The following is a 21,210-nucleotide window of genomic DNA, read 5'->3' as shown; positions in this document are numbered from 1 at the left end:
TAAAATTAGAATATTCTGCATCAAGGGAGCATGAAACAAATTTTTAGCTAGGATAGCATTGTATAGAATCAAAGGAAAAAAAATGCAAAAGTCATCAACATCCTAATTCTACTTATGACTTATGAGCTTAAGTGAATTTCAATAGCAATAATAATAATAACAACAATAAAAATAATTTTATAACAAGTTATGGGTACGCGATGTTTTTGGTAAAGATAAGTTAAAAATATAACGCGTATTACTAATTACTATAATAAAATATTACTTATAAGTTATAAGTAACATAGTAATACAAAAAAATTATAAAATATCATTAGAAATATAGAGGCTGACCGTCTCCGCTCTGAATCGTTTTTCGTATGCTGCAATGATTAATCATTGAATTCGAATTTAACGCATCAGAGCGACGACGCTTATTCCCTTGTTATTTTTTGATGCTCGTGTGTTATGAATGTGATTGATGATAATAGTGAATTTTGATACATATTTTTTGATTAGTTTTCTTTTATTATAAACGTCATAGTATAAAAACAAAATGCGATTTACGATAAAAATGGTTGTGAATGTAAAAAAAACAATAAATTATAATTTAAAATTATTTTTAAGACTATCTAATCAATACCGTTAAACGTGTGACTTCTGGCCTCTGGGACGACATGATTAAAATAGTATATACTATATGACCAGTTTAAATTATATTTAGTGCCTCATTCTGAAATTGATACTTTAACCTCAAAGTATTACGGCGGTACATACCCATATTAATTCTGCAGTTTCGCATCTCGAGAATAATTCACCTCCCTGGCTGCGGCGAACGTATAATATAATATTATAATATTTCTTCAGTAATTTTGCCACGAATGTAAAAATCGGTTAAAATAAAACTAAGCCATTTACCGTTATATGATTACATAATATAATATTTATATAGATTATTTAATAATTATGTAAAGGTTCTAACTTCTAATAAAATGTCTAATCAAAATGCATACCACTGATACCTGCAATGATATAAATAAAAACCACGTGTAGAAAAATCAACCAATAAGTAATTTAATTATAAAACAAATCATACATTATTATATATAATATTATTCTATAGGAACTCCGTATATCAGATACGAGATTAGCTATTAGACTTAGTATAATAATTGGTGTCACTGTGTAGGCGCCAAATGTCTAAATTATTATTTATAATATTATTAATAATTTCTCATTAAAAAATATCGAAAATTGTTTTGTTCATTAATTTATTTGGTGCAATAACCAGATATGTTTCAGACGTATTCTGTCGTTGAACCTAAAAAAAATAATAATAATTTAACGTCATTATGGTAATTATTCTTGTGTTTATTATATTAATAACTGTATCAAATATCAACCAATATAATAATACTTCAACATTTTTAAGTATCCATAATAATGAGGGTATAAAAAAGACAATATTTTCGTGTCTTCTGAAAAATTTTAAATTTGGACGTATCTTGTTATTGCATTTCGGTGTCTATCCAGTCGGTATATACGTACCAGCACTTAAAAGTTACTATAATTTACTCTAAGCAAATATAGTTTATTCAATTGTGCGACTGAGACGAATGAAATATGAATAAAAAAAAAAATTATACAAACACGCGTATATATTATGAGTGCTGCGAGTAACGCTTATATTAATAATACATAATATATTTTCCTTTAGTTTCCGCGAAAGACATTTTACCAAGCATCCCCATTTCCCGCGGTGCAGATGACATGGATACGACGGCGGTAATAACCACGCGATCATATCCTTAACGCCGTCTCTATACCGAGAACACACACACACACATATACACCCACGCACCCGCACACCCACACAACGCCCTCCAACACTCGCCGCCCTACCATTGTCTGTGGAGGGATGAACATTTTTTTTTTTGTTTTGTTTTTAGGCGGAGAAGTATAATATGGTGACGGGAGCGGGGGTGGTATCGATTGTCGGCGGTGGCGGTCAGACGGTCAGGCGCGCGCGCGGCATGCCGTGTAATGCGACGGCGGCGGCGGCGATGTATACGCGGGGCGGGCGAGGACTCGGAGACCGCGCGCGCTGCCGCTTGACGCCGCCGTACCAAAGGGTAGGTTTTGACGGTTGTCTTGGCACGCCGACGGCGCAGACCGACCGCCGCCGAACGCCTCTGCCGCCGACGAACCCGCCGACCGGCACCGAACACGGTCGACGTCATTCACGCCGCGCCCCCGTTGCCGCGCGTGTGTGTTCGTTCGGGGTGTGTACGCTCGTGTGTGCGATCGTTCGTTCGGGGTGTGTGCGCTCGTCGTTCTCTCGACACTCGACCGCCACCGACCGTATAACGATAACGATAACGGCCTGTACTCCGACGACCACCAAAACGAGCATATACTACCTACCAGTAATTATTATTATTATTATTATTATTATTATTATTATTATTGTCGGTGTATAACATAATTATTATATACTTACTGGGGCGATTGTTGCTCTGTATAACTTTAATTTCGCTCGCGTGCTTTATATTATATCGTCTCACACTCATTCCGCGGTGATTGTCCATTAACTCGTCTACGGTCTACATCACACTACAGCCGTCTTTAACACACGTCGTCGACGTCGTCGTTACCAGTCAGTCGGCCTGTAGTGCCCAAGTACCACACGCAACCGTGACCACGAACGACCACGACCGGGACCACTACCACGACGAGGTACGAACCCTTGAACGCGCGGCGGTGGCACCGCCACTGGCGGTAGTGGCCGCCACGTTATACGAAATAGCCGTTGCCGCCGCCGCCGCACACGGCAAACATGTTCAACTTTGCCAGTAAGATGATCAACAGCCTGATGGCGGCGGGCGATGACATGGTCACGGGCACCGATCCGCAGCAGCCGCAGAACGCGGCCAACCGTCCGCAACAGCACCAGCAGCAGTTCCAACAGCAACAAGACTATGGCGGTGGACGACCCGGAGGTACGTCCACCGCGGCCAGGCAGTACGGCATGAATCAGCAGCAGCCGCCGCAGCAACAGCGAAGCATGGCCGGTGGTGGGTACCCGCAGCAGCCACTGCAGCAACCACAACAACAGCAACTCCCGAGACAACCGTCGCAACAGCCACAGACTAGACTGCAGCAACAGCAGCAGCAGCCGCAATCACAGCCGTCCTTTTACCGTCAACAGCCACCGGCGCCTTTATACAACAGTGGCACTACTACTAGTAGTGGAAGGCCATCTTCTCAGTCATCACCCCATCAACAGCAGCAGCAGCAGCTTCAACAACAACAACAACAACAACAACAACTACTACTTCAGCAGCAACAGCAGCAACAACAACAGCAACAGCAGCAACAACAACAGCAACAGCAGCGGCAAAGGCAACAGCAGCAACAGCAGCAGCAGCAGCAGCAACAACATCAACAACGTCCCGGTGGTGCCGGCATGGGTATGCCGGCATTATCAAGTAAGAGCAATATTCGTTATAAATGTTATAAGTTTGAAACTTTAGGGGTTGAACTGGTTGAACTGTAGGGGTGACGCGAAGGTGACGGAGTCATTATTCTTTTTTAAACTTAATATTTCAGCGTGCTCTTCTAGTACTATGTCCAAATACCGGTTCGCGATAAATATATATTAGTTGATTCAATAAAATTGAATGGACCAATCACGGGCCACTAAATCATGTTCAAGGGACCGTTAAATCACTGTATATTTTATTCGTTAAATGTTTAGCGATTGCAGTTCGTGCAACCCGACATTAAAATCTTCGGGTACGCTTATTTCGTATAACCTCACTCCACTCTTGCATCCTCCATCAAACTTGTTTCCAATTGAAGCAATGCATATAAAACAACTAGGCGTACCACCTATACCTATATACCTGTATTATTGTTGTTATAACAATATTATAAAGTTACATATTATTATATTTATTATTATTATTACTACTGCCTATGTATATAATGTAAGCATACGGCCGCCGCAGCCATCTAGCGAGCTTAAAATATTACGGTTATACCGTGTTATTATAAATTCGTGTTCGGGGTGGGGCGGGGTGGGGTCGTACACGTCTCTACGGTCGCCGCTACGTCTAACACATCGACCGGAGGTGCACCTACTTGCTTACGTAGGTATATATAACTACGTCGTGCGTGCGTGCGTGGCGGCGATGGGGGGGGGGGGGAGGGGGCAGAGACGATTTTGCCGTCGTGTATGTGTTACCGTCTGAGACATATATATACCTACGTACAAAGCTCTCTGGCACGCGAAAGTTGGACTCGTCGTGACTTCGACTTCGGTTCGTGCGCGCTTCACCTAACCGCACCGATCCGCGGTCGTACACCGTTCGCGTCCACCGCACCACACGGTTCGGCACTTTGCGACGAACGCGCCCACACACGTGCTTTCTCCGTCCTTATTCGTCTCCTGCTCGGGGACCAAACCCGCCCACATCGCGCGACCCACCGGCGTTACATCCGCAGACTCGCGGTGATAACATATAATATTGTATATTATACTGTAGGTACGTATAATATATTATATTAATAGGCGTAGGTATTATATTATACAATACGTCATGTTGTTTGTTCTTTTCGCGGTTGTTCCACCGCGGGCCACACGGTATGGGTATAAATCACCTCCTACTTACCTATAATACCAGCAAACGACGACGTATATCCGAGATAAAATCTCGACGTCAGAGCCTTCGCACGCAATGCCATACCCTACATAATAACGTCGCATTATCGTACGCCATTGAGCGTCCAACTTTGCGTGGCGCAACACGTTGTTCCGAAGAGCGTCGGTGACAGCTATCGAACATAATAATAATATTATATTATATTATATTATTACAACCCGACCAGAGTTCATATTGGCACTCGGCGATGGTTACGATTTAAAAAAAAAAAAACAATGGTTCGAAAATTATATTTTATTAAAAATAATTACATTTTCTAAATGTAATCAGATATTATATAATACCTACATTTCTGAAAAACAATGTTATAGTTTTGTTTATAATTTAGGCGGAACTTGCATCTCGAATATCGAAAAGCTGTGACTGACTTAGGCTTTGTGTTCATTCTGCACACTTTAAGTCCACCAATATGCATATCAAGACCATCTGATGTTATGAGAAAGATAGACCCTATACTCTATACAGGTAGGTTTTATTAAACTCGTTCGGCCGATTTTGGGTTGGCTGCTTAACCCTTAAAAGCTCCCAATTTGTCGGAAAATTCCTCGAGTACGGTTCAGTGATACGGGACCCTCTTGTTCTCGTGTTGATAGTAACTCTGCTCTACTTGAGCAAGTTCAACGTAAATGTTCATACTTCGCTGGTCCGATCATAAAATTTGATTGTCTGCCCCCAAGACTACTCACCCGTTCTCGAACAACTTGGAGTTGACTCGTGGGCTGATCGAAGGTACCTTATATCGTTGACTTAAAGTTTCTGCAGAGCTCGTGACTGGACTTACTGATTTCCTTTAACTTCCTTTAAGGTATCACCTCGTCATTCTGCTTCTTTTCATATACATTTATCCACCGCGAGCACGGTGAAAATGAGGTGTTGCGCTGAAGTACGTATGTGGTTAGGTTATCTGGAAACAGAGACCTACTGGTTCTCATGAATTCTGACCAAACATTATTTTCGATTATTTTTGTATGGATTTATAAAACATTTGGAATATGGATTCAACCTGTAATTAATACTAATTCTTGTACTTTTTACTATTGCAATTACTATTTTCTCTGTATTTGAAAATTTGAGAGCAAGCTCGTTTATCTATAATTATTATAGTTATATTAAAAAAAATATAGTTTTTGAATCATTATTTATTTTTTTAAATCGTAACAGTTGACAAGTGCCAAGATGCACTGGACTGGTTATACAAAGGTTATACGTCCGTAGATACTGCTGTACGCAATGGCGTAGTCAGGATTTCTAAAAGGGAAATATCGTTGATGGCCCCCACCTCCCCAGGGCAAAGCCCAATAAAAAACCTTATAAAAATTAAATTTATATTGTTTGCTCTAGAGATATCTTTCATCCATATTATTATCTAACCAGATATATAATATTATTACATCCAAGAGAAATTATTTAAGAGAATTCTCAAGAGAAATATATTTTTTAAGAACTTGGTATTTATTTTATTATTTTATCCAAGTCTAATCTAATCTAAAACTTTTATTCTTCTATTATTTTTTTTTTTTTTTAAACGGTCAACAATTTATTTTTCTACATTGTCATATTCGGTAAAAATACGGCCAATAGAAGGTCCATGACCCCCTTTGCCCCACTGGCTACTCTACCGCATTGCTATACGTACATAATATTATTATGATATAAAGGTCAGGTCTTGTACGCGGAATCGAACTAACCAAACAGAACAGACGAACGACTGAAAACAATTTATACTGACAAAATGTTTTCATGGGTTCTGCTGAAGCGTTATTCGTACCTATAATACGTAGTTTTCAAAGCATGCAGTTGCAGTGGTTCTGATTTAGTCGAAATTTTTTCTGCTTACTATGTACCTATTGGCTAGTAGGCGGCACTCGTTATGCGAACATAATGTTGGTAGTAGCTATTCAATCGTTACAAAAACATTAACTGGTTTGCGTTTTACTTAAGAGTTGCAAATAAAAAATTGTTAAAAACGTTACGACACGAACTGTTACAACAATATTTAGGTGCGTAGTACACGCGGACAATACGATAATAAAACAACCATAACTATAAAAACTCAATCGTCCTAATAAATACGTTCGAATACGACAGTACTAAATAATATGTTCCGAATAATGGATAATGTGATTCCTGGTAACTCCGATAGTGCGCGAGTAAAATTCGTCTGGGTTCCAAAAGTTCTGATTGAAAAATTTCGATTCTGTTCCGTTTTCGTAGTATTCTTGTGGTTCTGCTTGCCCTTGTCTGGGGGGGGGGGGGGTCATCAGTGCAGGTGTGTCCAGAAATTATTTTAGACATTTTTGTACCTGACCACCGTTGATGCGCAAATACCTATGTGTTCAGTGTTCTCAAACTGCACCGTGGCACGCCAGTTTTCGTGTCGCCGACTATAATATTATTATAGTAACATTTTTAATTTAAAACGTATTATTATAAGTAATCTATTAATTAGATTTTTTTTTTTTTAAATATCAATCTTATACTTTTTTTACCGCTTACTCCTCTGGTCGACGCTACCGGGAGGGGGGCCATAATGGATGTGGCTACAATAAGATATGACTACTGCATACACCACTAGAAACCCAACCGCTGTGACGACTCTTATGTCATCGTCGCATTGCGACCAAAACTCACATTCGACCCACTTACCTATGTCGTGGCAGCTATCATATTATACACCTTTTTACTTCCTCGAGGCACCATATTATCATGGCTCCTGTAATCGAAACTTAAACTTGTGTGTTTTGTTTTTAAAGGAGACTGGGTATATATAGTAGGTATATAATATTACGAGTTACGACGGTTGTGATTGTATTATTGCGATGGCAGTCGTTGTATAGTTAGTTATAAATAGGTAGTTATAGTTTGCATAAGTATACAATACGTTATTATTACTGGTGATTTATACGCAATAATAATTCTTGTATGAGGAAGTAATCATCACTCGAACCGGAGGGCAATGTGTGATTCTTGAGCCCACAAAATACTGAACAACCCTCATTAACTACATATGCCGAACCTCGACGATGAGAATACTGGAGATATCTGTACATATTTTTACCATACGATAACTCCAAGCCAAAAATTGTGTTAATTTTTCCAAACACGTTACAAGTATAATAACAGGTGGTTTCAATAATATTATGACGTATAAGGAAAACGTATTCTTTATCAAGTAATGTGTTTTTTTTTTTATCTCTTCATATTTTGATCATGTAAACACAGTGTTAGATTCGACGAATTTTACCGATATTATACAATACATGTATAAAAAAATTCAATCCGTGTCGTCCGCGAATACTTAACCTACTTAATATTATATGCCTAATGTCGATAACCACCAAATTCGAAGTAAACGTATAGACAAGCTCGCTTTTGGTGCGGTGCGTGTACAAGCGGCGGTAACTGCAGTAGCACTTATCGCTGCCGCTGTGGCGCTTTTTCTGGTCATAATGAGTGTCCTCGAGGACAACGACGTGTGTTACGAATGTATTATGATATTGTTATTGTTTTTAATAATCGGGTGTGTGTTTCTAGATAAATAAATCGTTACGTTGCGGACGTGCGGTTGGTCAAAGTTTTGTGGAAAGTGCGTATTGTTGTTGCTTTTTTTTTTTGGCAACCAACGCAAACATGTTACACGGTTCATAATAACATGCTATGCGTATATACGTAAAATAAATTATAATGTGTAACACGACCCGCAGGGCTGTCTCCCCTAAATCCGCGCTTATGAAAATAACTAGGCATTATAATATTATTTATTCAGTATTTTTTGCTGATTTTAAAACATATTTGTAATTAAACCTATACATATAGTGTTGCGCATCCAATTTAATTAACGTCATGTGTAATTATAATTTATAATGCATAACACCCAAACCCAAACTCAAACCCACACTTACACGCACAAATCTTTGAAATTAAAAATTACCTACTCGTATATGTAACTAAAAATAAAACATATATTTTCTATTGATAAATATTTTTTGAATGTTTTTTTGCTTGCTAACGATTTATGGCATGTAGTTGAAAAGTTATACGATCCAATATTGAAAATGTAAAAAAACATTGGTTAAAAAAATTGTCTTCAATACCTATTGTGATCCATGAAAATAATCAATTTCGCAACTGATTTTATTTAAACTAAAACATTTTTATGACAACGTTTTCATGGGTGAATTTTTTATAGGTCTAATTATCCATATGGATTTGATGATATAAAATAATATATAATAGACAGTGGCACCTATACATTTAAAAATAAACCAGGGCCAAATGAAAATACAACGCCCCTAAGCCTCCCACGCGTCACAAGTCTACATTTTTTTTTCGAATAAAAAAACGATTTGTGAAAGTTTAATTTGCTTAACGTACAAAGGATTCGTCGTAGAAAACGCGATGTAACGAAATTGATACGCAATGCATTTATCTTATTGCACGTAATTTAATTTCAGTCAGTCTCGCGCAATGTACCTACCTATGTAGCAGGATTGGATATATCGCTTTGTATAAATCGGATGTGGATCAAACTAGTCTCTACATTTTTCTGATATCTCTTAGAACAATTTGAAATTTTCACAAAATGTCAAAATCTTTCAAGTAGTTTTTGAGTACCTATCTTAAATCATATGTAGCTTATCTACAAACACACATTCAACCATCATATTTGTTTTAAGATATTATTCCTTTATTCGAGGACATACGATTTGATGCATACTTTTACTTCATCTGCCTGAGTAATCGATGGTAACCATTTAATAACAAAAAAAAAAAAAAAATAATAATATTTATTTAAACTTATTATTTCCATTTCTAATAATATTATAATCCGTAAGATGTAACCAGCTATGTACATATTAGCAATCATAATCGATACATACTGTCAAAGATGGGCATTAATTATATGTAGTTAATTAAGTTTATTTCTTAACATTATTTTAACTTAAGCAGTTAGTTAATTTTACAATTGATTAAGAACTTAACTAGGTAGTGTTTTTGACTGTTTAAATATAATAAATAAATATTAAATAAATATAAGTTAATAGATATAAACTTTTTTTGAATTAAGCTAAGTATAAATATTTTTCCTTACGCATAACAAGTTAAATGTATTATTGGTCAACTATTAAGTTCTAACTTAACTATATTGCCTTCACTTGACTTAACTTCAGTTTATTATTTTCATTAACTTGCTCACATTCGCATAATATTGTTTTATTTCTAAAATACATAAATAAGTATTAATTTATACCTTATTTTCATGAAGTCATCAATAATCATACATGTATATATATTATATATATATATATATACGAATTAATTGAATAAATCATATTAAATTGTTTGGCCCTCACAAAATTGTTACAAAAAAAATAAATATTTGGCTGTGGACTGACCTAAACATAATAATATATGGTTTAGCGTCACTGACGATAATATGTACCTACCGTATTGTAATTATTGTTTATTATTTGTAATATCAACTTTTTTTTATCCAAACACAGCTAAAATGTTCTGGTATTTTCGTATTTTTATTAATTTTTATCAGTCGAGGTCGGTTCGTACCACGCCATGTCTGATTATGACGTCATCCTTTATAATATCATAGATATAATATACCTACACATTTATCTCGTATTGGATTATATTGCGCATGGGCTGTTGCTGATATCGTAATAAAATATATAATGTACATTACACACCATTATACGGTGCATTATAAACTGAAGTTATGGGTCGAAAAGGGTGGTATAAAATAGCAATCGAGACGTTTGGAGAAACCCCTTGGAGCATTATGCCGCGATAACAACCATCATCCCTTAAAGAGAACCGACATCAGTGGTGGTATTGGCAATAGGTTTATATAATACTACTCTGAGCCACGAAAGTGTCAAAATGTCAACGTCAACGTCGCCGTGTTTAAATCGGGCAAACTGCAAAATAATAAGATGATGATAATAATACTATATAATGTTTGTATAGTATGTGGCGGTATATTATTACATCGTGCGAAGTATAAGGGTAGTGGATAATAATATATAGGGACCTTAAATTTTTTTACTTTCCCAAAGTTGTGTGTAAAGAGAGCGGGAAAAGTAAACGAAATAAATCCATCGACGATATTTTAAAGGTACCCACCTACCTACCTACCTATATGTTATGTCAAAAGTTTTCTTTTTTGCGATAAAAAACTAATTTCTATCAATCGATCGGCTTATAGTAATGCGATGAGGGTTATTTTATAAATAAACTTGACATTGACTTCCTCTTTCTTTTCTTTTTTAAATATTTTCCCCTAAGTAAGTTCAAAATAACTGTCAAAATAATAATATGTAAATTTCTATAGAGTCTTCAATTCGTTTTTGTGATAAAATCGTGAATTTCCAAATCAATTTTAAGTTAAATATGTTTTTTATAATTTATATTTTTGCTTTCGAAGGAAATCTTTTTACATTAATATTTAATATACCTACCTACAGCTGGATTCAATAAAAAAAATTCTATTTACAACCACTTTTGTTTGTATTTCGGTATCGTTTATTATTACCACGCATTATCAGCTCTATTCGGCCACCTTAGGCCATCTCATAAATTATGAAGATGTCGTCTCAATATACCTATTTTTTTTTAAACAGAACATTTTCCAATATGTTTCAACTTTCATATTCATTCAATATTAACTTTGCTATATGAGAAAATTGCAAAATAAATTTTTCTTATACATATAATATACACTAATATTATAATACATTTATAGATACTCAGTAATGCAAAAATATGCGAAATAACATTTTTTTTAAAAAAAATAAAGCTTCCTAGGATTATGATAGGTAGATCTTTTAGATCACTCGCATTTTTTATGACCTTTCTAGACAAATGTAAAAAAAGTAGGTACAGTAGTTTACAAGTGGGTCACTGTAATGGATGGTGTTCAATTTGAATTCAATGATATAAAATCATTGTATATGAAAAAAAATTCTGAACGAAAACGGTTTGTCAGTATTAGGCATTATAGTATCTACTACAGCAGGTTAAATTCATTTTTGCCAAAAAATTACATTTGAAAATGTCGTTTTATGTATAAAATATAATAAAATACTCTAAAAGTTTCATATATCCACGAATAATATTTTTAAATTACAACAAAATAACTAAAATTGTTATTCTTGGTTTTGATATGTAATTTCGTCCAAATTTAAATTAAAAATATGTCTGTAAAAATAACAGTGTTTATATATTTTTAGATTTTTTGGCTACAATAATATGAACTATTTATCAGAATATTTGTTTTACATTATCAATCCTTAGCTATAAAAATTGAACATTTTATAATTTTTGAATTAGAATAATTTATAATTTTCAAGATGTTGATAAATGTTGTCAAAATTTAAACTTTTAAATTGAAATGCTTAAAAAAAATTGTAACTATGTATTTTTCATATTTTTCAATTTTTATTGTACGAATATTATACTAGGATCCTTAGGATCCTACAATTGTATATTACATTTTCAAGCTTTTTGACCCAACAAATACAATTATATTGACATTTATAGAAAAGAAAACTAAAGAAAATTAGAAACTAAAAATATCCGTAAACAGTTCAAAGCAAGTCGAATTATTTTGAAAGTCTTATGGTTTATAGAAAATGCTAATATAAACATTCATCGAAAATGTCTTGTATCAATGCTTTTTTTTTAGAATAACACCAAAAACCAAAATCGATTTTATCAAAAACTTATTTTGCGTAAAAATTCCCGTTTTTCCTTGATTTTTTTTTTTTGTTTTTCCTGGCACTTTTGTAAAATAGTGGCAATTTTAAATGTTGACTCTTGTAACGCACCAACTAGATTTACTTTCCCATCGAACAAGATATTGAAGTTGAATATCGAAGCATTATATTGACTACTTATAGTGTACAAAGACACAAAAATAAATATAAAACACACACATAGTTGTAAAATCAATACATTCATCGCTCCGCTCAGAATCTAAAACCAGAAAACGTCACACCTATTTATAAGTAATATGTTTCGGTAGCTACTTATTATAACTATTACAGTTAAAAACTTGTATTTTATCCCATAGTTTTTCAATTTATATTATTTGTATTCTCGAGGTGATGTCATATTTATTATTTTATTATTAATAAATAAAAAATGCAATATCATTTGTAGAAATATTATACCCATTTTATTGGCAATAATTTAATTTATTTTTGATTTCGAAAAAATTACTTTTTAAAAAATATGTATAATTTACACTGAATTATACGGCTATATGAATTTAAAACTAAAAACTAAAATTTAAATCTGAGTAAACATTTTAGAGGGTGACACATATTTGCACGTGCAGTTGTCTCAGTTTTATAATTTGTGAACGCTTCAACATACTAAATGTTATTTTTAAATTAGTATGATTTGACCTATTATGAAGTTTAAAAGTAAAATCATTATTTAGGGCATCCTGAGGTTTTTATTGATATTTTAATAACAAATCAAGTTATGAGCATTTTAAAATTGTAATTTTTTTGTACATTTTAAAATAATAATAAATTATTAAAAAATGTTCAATAAAAGCTTCCAATGTGTCTTGGGTATATGTATTTTCTTTTATTAAACATAAATGCATTGGAAACTTGGTCATTAGTTTAAAGTAATATAGGTATACATTTATAGATATAACATGATTTTATATTTAATTGTATAGTTCAAATTTTTTGAAAAATGAAATTAAGTTCGCAATATTATATTGATGGTCTTAATAAGGTTCCCACTAATTTGTTCAGCGATGTGGAATTGATTGTGGTTAATTTTTAACTGTTAACCTTCTGTGAATACGTGGTTTATCGTTAGAAAGACACCACATGCATCACGTGTTCTTGTAGTTCTTCTCTGGTCATCAAATAACTGGTAAATAATTAGTTTACTAGGCGAATGTGATCGATTGGAAGTCGGTTAATCACAGTTTCTACTTTTTTGCTAAGTCTGGGGGCTTTTCCATAGGCTTATAAATTATAATGTTTTTGTTTTATCCTATCGCGTGTTTATAGCCAGGACTGGAACCTTGATGATTTTTACGGTTCCAGTTCTGATGCGGTTCTTAGAAAAACTAAAATTTAGGTTTTGGTTTATTTTCTTAAGAAATTAAAATTTCGTTTCCTGTTTTGGTTTTATGTTTATGTAAAAAAATCTGGTTCCATTTTGATTCATTAAACATTTTAATAAAATATTTGTATTGTCAATTGGCGTCAATTATGGCGGGTCAATATCAGTTTTCAACCAAATATCTCAACATTTGCTTAGGACTAAATAAGTTTAAAATGTAATATATGACCCTGTTTCCAATAAAAAACCAAAATGTATCTTGAAAACCTTTTCATAAAGTAAAAGTATCGGTTCCGGTACTGAGGGTTTCGACGAGGTTCCGGCTTCCAATATTCAAAGCGTTTCGGTTCCAAACCAGGTTCTTTTCGGTAAGATTCCAGTCCCTAGTTTATAGTATTAATAGGTTATGCCAATGGTAGTGTTATTTAGTTCCTTTAGGAAATAACTCTCATTTAAAAATATCTTACCTACATGTAAATATCGTTTACATCCCTTAGAGAAAAAGAAATAAACGATGGAACATAATTGTGAACCTAAAATTTGGTATGTCGAGTGTTTGTATTAAACCTATATTATATGTTATTATGGTCTTAAATTTTCCTAGAATTTTTCGGGAGCCGCCGGTCACTAGTTTATTTACTGCACGCAGAGCGTTTAATAGGAACGGACTATACTTATTGCTTTCTCGACTTTGAAACGTTTCGCTCTAATCATCTGCAGCGTATTTGGCGTTTATTAATATAATATACGACGGAGATGCGACATATTATATGCGACGATCGGCGTGGATCAGATGGGTTTAGCCGCCTGTGGGTTAACGGGGTTGCATACTCGGTATATTATAAAATATTATGACAGCTGCGGCGGCGGCGGGTATTGTGGGTGCCGGTTGGGCCGGTCTATATACACATAGGTCATAGGTATTACACCATGAGGTCGGCGCTGTCATTGCATCACGACTGCTACGAGTTTATAATATTAATTTTATTACACTGCGGCAAAATAACTCGAATCGACAAAGGTGAGACACCTCTACAGCACAGTTGTTGTAGTAGTAAAGTTGTTTTTGTGTAATATAAATTATGGTGGTGTTTGCAGCCCGCCACTGTCGAACGGATTTCTGCGAACAGCGAAATTCAACTATCCAAAAACTTCGAACGCTCGGCTGCCGTACTTCAACAGCTGTCGTGCCCCTCGGAGAGAGTGGGGGGGGGGGCAGTGGAGGCGTAGGGCGTCCGGGGTAATAATATTAGAGAGTTTTTGCTCAACGCCGGTTAAAAATAAGGTATGAATCCGTTGTTGACCAAAACAAGCCTTTGCGCATGCGCTACAAATACCGGTACGGCTATCAAATTTTGATCATCGTAATCGGTTATTTTAAACATTTTAACGGGCACCTCGTTAATATCGGTTATTATCTTGTCAAAATATAATATAATATAATGATAATATATAACCATAAAACATGAACCAGTTTAAAGGTATATGGTTATGGTCGCAAATTACAATGGGGTATAAAATAGTTCATCGGAATATAAAGCCGGGTTCACACTACACCGTGCCGTGTAAAATAATTATGGTTACTTACCACAGTTAGCAAACGATACCGCATAGTTGAATATATAAAGTATATAAATATATTATGACTTCCGGCTTAAGACATCCGATAATGCAAAAACTTAAGTTTCAATTACAACGTTATTTTAACCGGAGTGTTTAACCGGCTTTGTGTGAAAACTCTCGAACAATCAGCAACAGCTACGACAAGCTCCTTCCGTTATAATGTATACATATACAATACAATATGGTGATTCACCAAGTATATGCTGCTCAACCCAGACCACCGTAATAATGACTTTCTATTCGATTTCCTTATGTCAAGCATAGTGTGTTAAGCACAACGTTTTAAAATACTTAGATTTTTTTTCATGACATTTAAGGAGTGTCCTGCAGTGCAGGCAATACAAACTACCTTTTTTTTCCAAATGCGGATACCAACCCTTCTTATACAGTAAATTGTAAATCAAATGATGCCGTAAGGCGGGTTCACACGACACGGTGTAGTGTGAGCCCGCCTGTAGTGTCGACAGTATTGAAATCGGATACCAGTTTTGTGGTACTAGAACCAGTGTGGAACGGTACACCGTAATACCAGTAGGTACATACGAGAAAAACTGCAATACCGGAAAATCGCAATACTGGGAAATCCATCATCACAACCGCGGATTTTGATGTATCTGAATCAGAAGTTTTTGAGTTATTAAATAATTGAGTGTAATCATTGGAAATAGTTTAAAAAAAATAAAAAAAAATAGATGTGTAATGTCGATGGTTACACGACCAAACCTCAAAAGTAGAAATTTTAATAGAAAATTTTATTTTTTCTTGGATGCATTGTAAAATGGATACACTGTACATTTTGATATCCTATTATCCTAATATCATAATTTTTCTCGGTATTTTCATAAGTTCATACACAAAAACTCGTAACTACAATATCAATATCAATTTAAAACAGTTTTCAAATTTGGTAAAATCGACTGGTGAGGTTTATAAGTGTAGCCATCGATATTGGATCTAGTGTTTATTATACAAGGTGTTAAAATATTGATAGATAGGTATTACCTAATAATTAAAGTTTTAAAATAATCGTAATATATATATCTGCCAAAACAGTTATCAAGGACTTGAGCTCACAAAGTTAAATTATTTTAAATTTAGGTAGTTGTACTAGTTCGGATTTTCTCATTTGCGAAAACGAAGTCGGTATCACCAAGGAGTGTCCTCGAATGGTATTAAAAATCTAAGAATTTGAAGACGTGACCCCTTGAGTAGGTATATATTTAAAAGTTTCGAAACTCAGAATTTGAATAAATGAATTACTAAAAGAAATAAATGGGGGCGAGGCTATGCTCGTGCGAATCACTCTGTATAATATTATGTGTACGATGATACCGTCACAGTTGTTGTAGTTGTCGCCATAGTTGGATTTCCTTCGATGTTGGAAGTGGTTCACTGAATTCAATTAAAACACACAATAATATACACGTTATAAATACGGCGAGGAAAGAGTGTTTAGCAATTTATTGCGGCGGCCGCCTGCATTATATAGATTGATTGAATATAATAATAATATACAACCGCGCACTTTTATAATGTCGGCCGACCTCCGTAATATATTTATATTATTATTGTGCCATCAAATCGATCCGTCGAAGAGTACATTTAGGTTTAATTTCCCTGTAATAAAATGATTATGCGTTTCACCAGTCGTCATTATTTTTCTTTCACGAAATAATTGTTTTCGTATAATAATTTCGTTGTTGCATAGATCCCCGCTAACCTTTGCCTTGATTACATTTTTTTTTTCTTATTTCGTTTTAATATAATAATTATTGTTTACACTGAACTCTATACCACGGTCTTTACAAAACATAAACTTTTGGTTACATCTTATATTATTCATATTATGACCTCCGTGCACGACGCTTAAAATAAATAAAACCAAGTCGTTTCTTTCATGAAATACCTATTGTATTCGTAGAATAGTCTGATTGTTGCATGGATCCCAGCGTGTAATACCTTTGCCGTGATGGCGCGATCAATGAACGCAGAGGCGTGACAAAAAATAGTATGTGTGGCTCGTGCGGGAAGACAATTGGGCGAAATGCGGCTCGTGCCGCACACGTCGCTCGCGACTGAAATTGCTCACTTCCCGCCCTTGCTACACGACATACTATTAAATTTGTATTTCTTGAATTTGAGCCGTAATAAGGTGACCTGCGCTGTCTCGAAAACTGCATTCAACAGTGGTAGGTACCGACGCTGGTCGATGACGACAATATACGCAGTAAAACTACCAAATGCTGCAGGACACTCTCGGTCACCGAAATTTAGTCCGCTATTCGGAGGGGTCCACCAGAAGAAGTTCCACTGTATATATAATATTGCAATGGCTTAGCCAGGGGAGCTCCCCCCCCGATCGGGCGCATTTTCGAAAATTTTTATTTGCATTTTAACAGTAGATACAATGATAATAATATATCCCAATGCGCAGTTTTCATACATGGTGTCCTAACACTACGGGACGATCCATTTAACGTACGAAACTCATTATTTCAGAAAACAGTAACTTTTTGAAAATATTTCTTTTGTAGAATTTACATAATTTATTTAAACTCGTTACAAATCCACACATTTTTGGAAAAAAAAATGATATTATTTACTATTTTATATCGTTATTATTTTTTAAACTTTTTACTTTTTGAATGACAACATAATATGCATTTTTTATTTCACATTCCTAAGGAGAATATGATTGTTCGGAGAATTTCGGTACATAAAAATCAAATTATGGAAAAAATATAAAATAGTTTATTTTTTAAGTTCTATATAAGTTATAACTATATAAGCATCTTAAGTTTAGAAGTTTAGTCGAGTGGAGTAGTGTACCGTTAACTTGAAATACCTACTTATTAACTACCTACTCATCCATACATCGATTTATTTACGTATCAAAGTACAAAGTATACTAGAAAACATATTTTGCTTTGGAATAAAGAATCATAAAATTGTAGGCACCTATATTGTATTATTAAACATTTAAATATTAAAAAAATTATAGAAAATCGTATAAAAAATGTTTTTAACAAAATTAATAATGAAAAAAAATATTTTTAAAAATGTTAGTTTTTGAAATTATCAGTGTTTTGCGTTGATCGAATCAGTTGGTATAACCTCCGACTTCAATCCAAAATGTATTCTTGTTATTCCTTTCTATAAAATTTAAAATAGAAAAAGACCGCAGCACAAGTCGGATATTATTTATTTATTTATTTATTTATTTATTAGAATAAACGACAATTGACAATAAGTAATAACAGTATGGGTAATATAAAATAACAAATAACGTATACAATTACAATGTTTAGTATAATCTATGGTATAATACGAGTATTATGTACAAATGTAATAGACGAGAGCTGGCGATACAGATAAATAAGAATAAAATGGAAGCAAAAGGTCACACTTGATTGGCCAGCTTAATACTTATTGATGCATTGGATATTTGTGACTGTAAGAAGCGGAAACGAGGAAAAATGTTAAACGGAGTTTGATTTCTAACGTTCTGTGAAGGAACTTTAAATAAAACACGGACGAGAAGATCCGGGGCATCAATTGTATTGTCGAGAAGAGAATAAATAAACAGAGAGTCAATATTATGTCGACGAGTGGACAAATAGAAGGGTGATATTTAGTTAAAGGCTAATATCGGACTATCGGAGCAAGTATAGTGATTTGGGATTCATAAATTATATGCCAACTTTTAAACAGGCCAAAATACCTGAATTTAATGTTCTTATCGAAACTATTAAAATATAACAGTATATAGAGTGTCTACTTATATCTACTTGAAAAACTCAATTTTAAAACCAGCATTGATAATGCTCGCAATAATGATATCATTTATATAAAGCTAAAATAAAAACTAATGGCCTACGTAATTACTATTTCATGGAATTTATATTTCGAAATATTGTATTTACAACATTTTTAAAAGTTGGTCTATTGTGTCGAATACTAATAAAAAATGGCGGATTAATAACTAAGTAATAAATTAATCGATAATATAATATCATATTTATATACTTAATTTATAACAGTAATTTTAATAGTAATTCGTAAACCTTGGTTGATAAGAAATTCACTACCATCGATATTTTCTGTGTGTAATCAATAACCATTTCTAATCATTAATAACCAAATGCGTCTAAAAGAAAACAATTTTTATTCATAATTTTATTAAAATATTTCAAAAAGAGTGAAATACTTCAAATTCAGATCCCAAATTACTATATTATTAACTCCTGCACTAGTTATTATGTCAATTTGAACTATAAAAATTATTCTCAGCAGGTGTTGGCTTATTTTCTTGTAATTATAGCGATATAAAATCAATAATAATACTATTATTATGTAAAAATTGATTATATTCGCTATATAGGTACTTACGTATTATTATATTATCTCTGTATGTATAATTTATTTCTCAATTCTTTATAATAAGTTAGCTTTGATGAAATAATTAATTTTACTTTGTATACCTAGGTACTAAATATTACGATACGGTATTAACAACTAATGTGTTTGTACTCGTAAATAATATATCTACTGCGATTGGAATTTATTTACGTACAAACAAATAAACAAATATTGAAATATCTAATTGGTATAGTGTTGTGTTAAACACGTGGAGTCACAGATTTATTTCCAGGCTGTGTATGGATGAACTGTGGGGTAATTTAATGGTAATTTGTGGCAAATGGCGATAGAAATTGTGGAAATCTTAAAATGTTTTTTTCATTTGCCTCCCATCTCTTTTTTAGAAATCCTGGCTACGCCACTGCAGTACTGCGTTATATATAGCCTCCTCCTCCTCCTCATCATCATACTTTTCCTCCAGCACCAATCAACGATTTATTTTTTCGAAATCAATCGTTTTCACCAATCCGGATCAACAATAATATACATATAAATTACAAACGGCAGTAAGGCACGTCGCTTACAGGTTAGTTTGCTTGCGAAACTACCCAATAACTCTATGTCATTATATTTTTGAATAATGTTTATTTTTATTATTGTTATCGTTGTCACTGTCACAAATCTGAATTAAAACCGTTTGATATGATACTATATTGGGTAGCTTTTACTAGGTAGATAATATTTTCAAAGGCAATGCCGGTTAATCGCCTGTCATTTTGTGATTTTGCTGATAATATAATGCCAGTAATATATATTTTACCTCGAGTTAAAAACAATGCGTTTTCCGGGAAAACAGTTATTTTCCAATGAACCCAGGGAAATAAACAGATACCTAAGTCAAAGAAATAAAAATGGTACAAGTCGGAAAATTTTTTAGAGTTTTGATATTGCATTTAATAATAGTTTTTATTTCGGTTTATATGAATTCTCGTTTTTAATTTTACTGTCGAAACATTAGATATTTTATTTATACACTACGTAATTATTACTACCTAATTTATTTTACGTCTACCTATATATCAAAAAATCGTTAAGTATTAGTTTTATTTAAATTGGCTTTCAATATACTAATGTCGTCATGTCATATATAAACGGAAAATCAGATTTTGAATTATTTGAAAATAAGATAACTATAGTCTATAACCATAATATTATGTTAGAACTGTTAATTTTTTTTAATAATTTTAAAACAACTGAAAACGTTAAATCACGTATGTTTAACTTTGAACGACTATCGTAGCTCACCGTGATTCATGTAAAAAGGTTTATGAAATATAGAGATGTTACCTAAAATACGGTATTTTATTTTATTTTTGTATTATAGTACCTTACATTACCTTTAAGTATCGGAAATTTAACA

General features: G+C 33.7%; 1 protein-coding gene across 4 annotated transcripts in view; it reads left to right on the top strand.

Annotated features, from left to right (window-relative positions):
* The first annotated feature begins 2,237 nt into the window (after window positions 1-2,237).
* Window positions 2,238-21,210, top strand: part of LOC132937233 (transcription factor SPT20 homolog) — a 133,509-nt gene continuing 114,536 nt past the window's right edge. For all 4 annotated transcript variants that reach the window (XM_061004049.1, XM_061004051.1, XM_061004050.1 and 1 more), the window contains exon 1: window positions 2,238-3,467. In XM_061004049.1, coding sequence (XP_060860032.1) covers window positions 2,816-3,467 — 652 coding nt within the window. In that variant the 5' untranslated portion in view covers window positions 2,238-2,815. The remainder of the gene's footprint in view (window positions 3,468-21,210) is intronic.

The sequence above is a fragment of the Metopolophium dirhodum genome, chromosome 1, assembly GCF_019925205.1.
Source record: "Metopolophium dirhodum isolate CAU chromosome 1, ASM1992520v1, whole genome shotgun sequence".
Lineage (NCBI taxonomy): Eukaryota > Metazoa > Arthropoda > Insecta > Hemiptera > Aphididae > Metopolophium > Metopolophium dirhodum.
The sequence above is the reverse complement of the archived record's forward strand: the minus strand, read 5'-3'. Positions and strand labels throughout refer to the sequence as shown.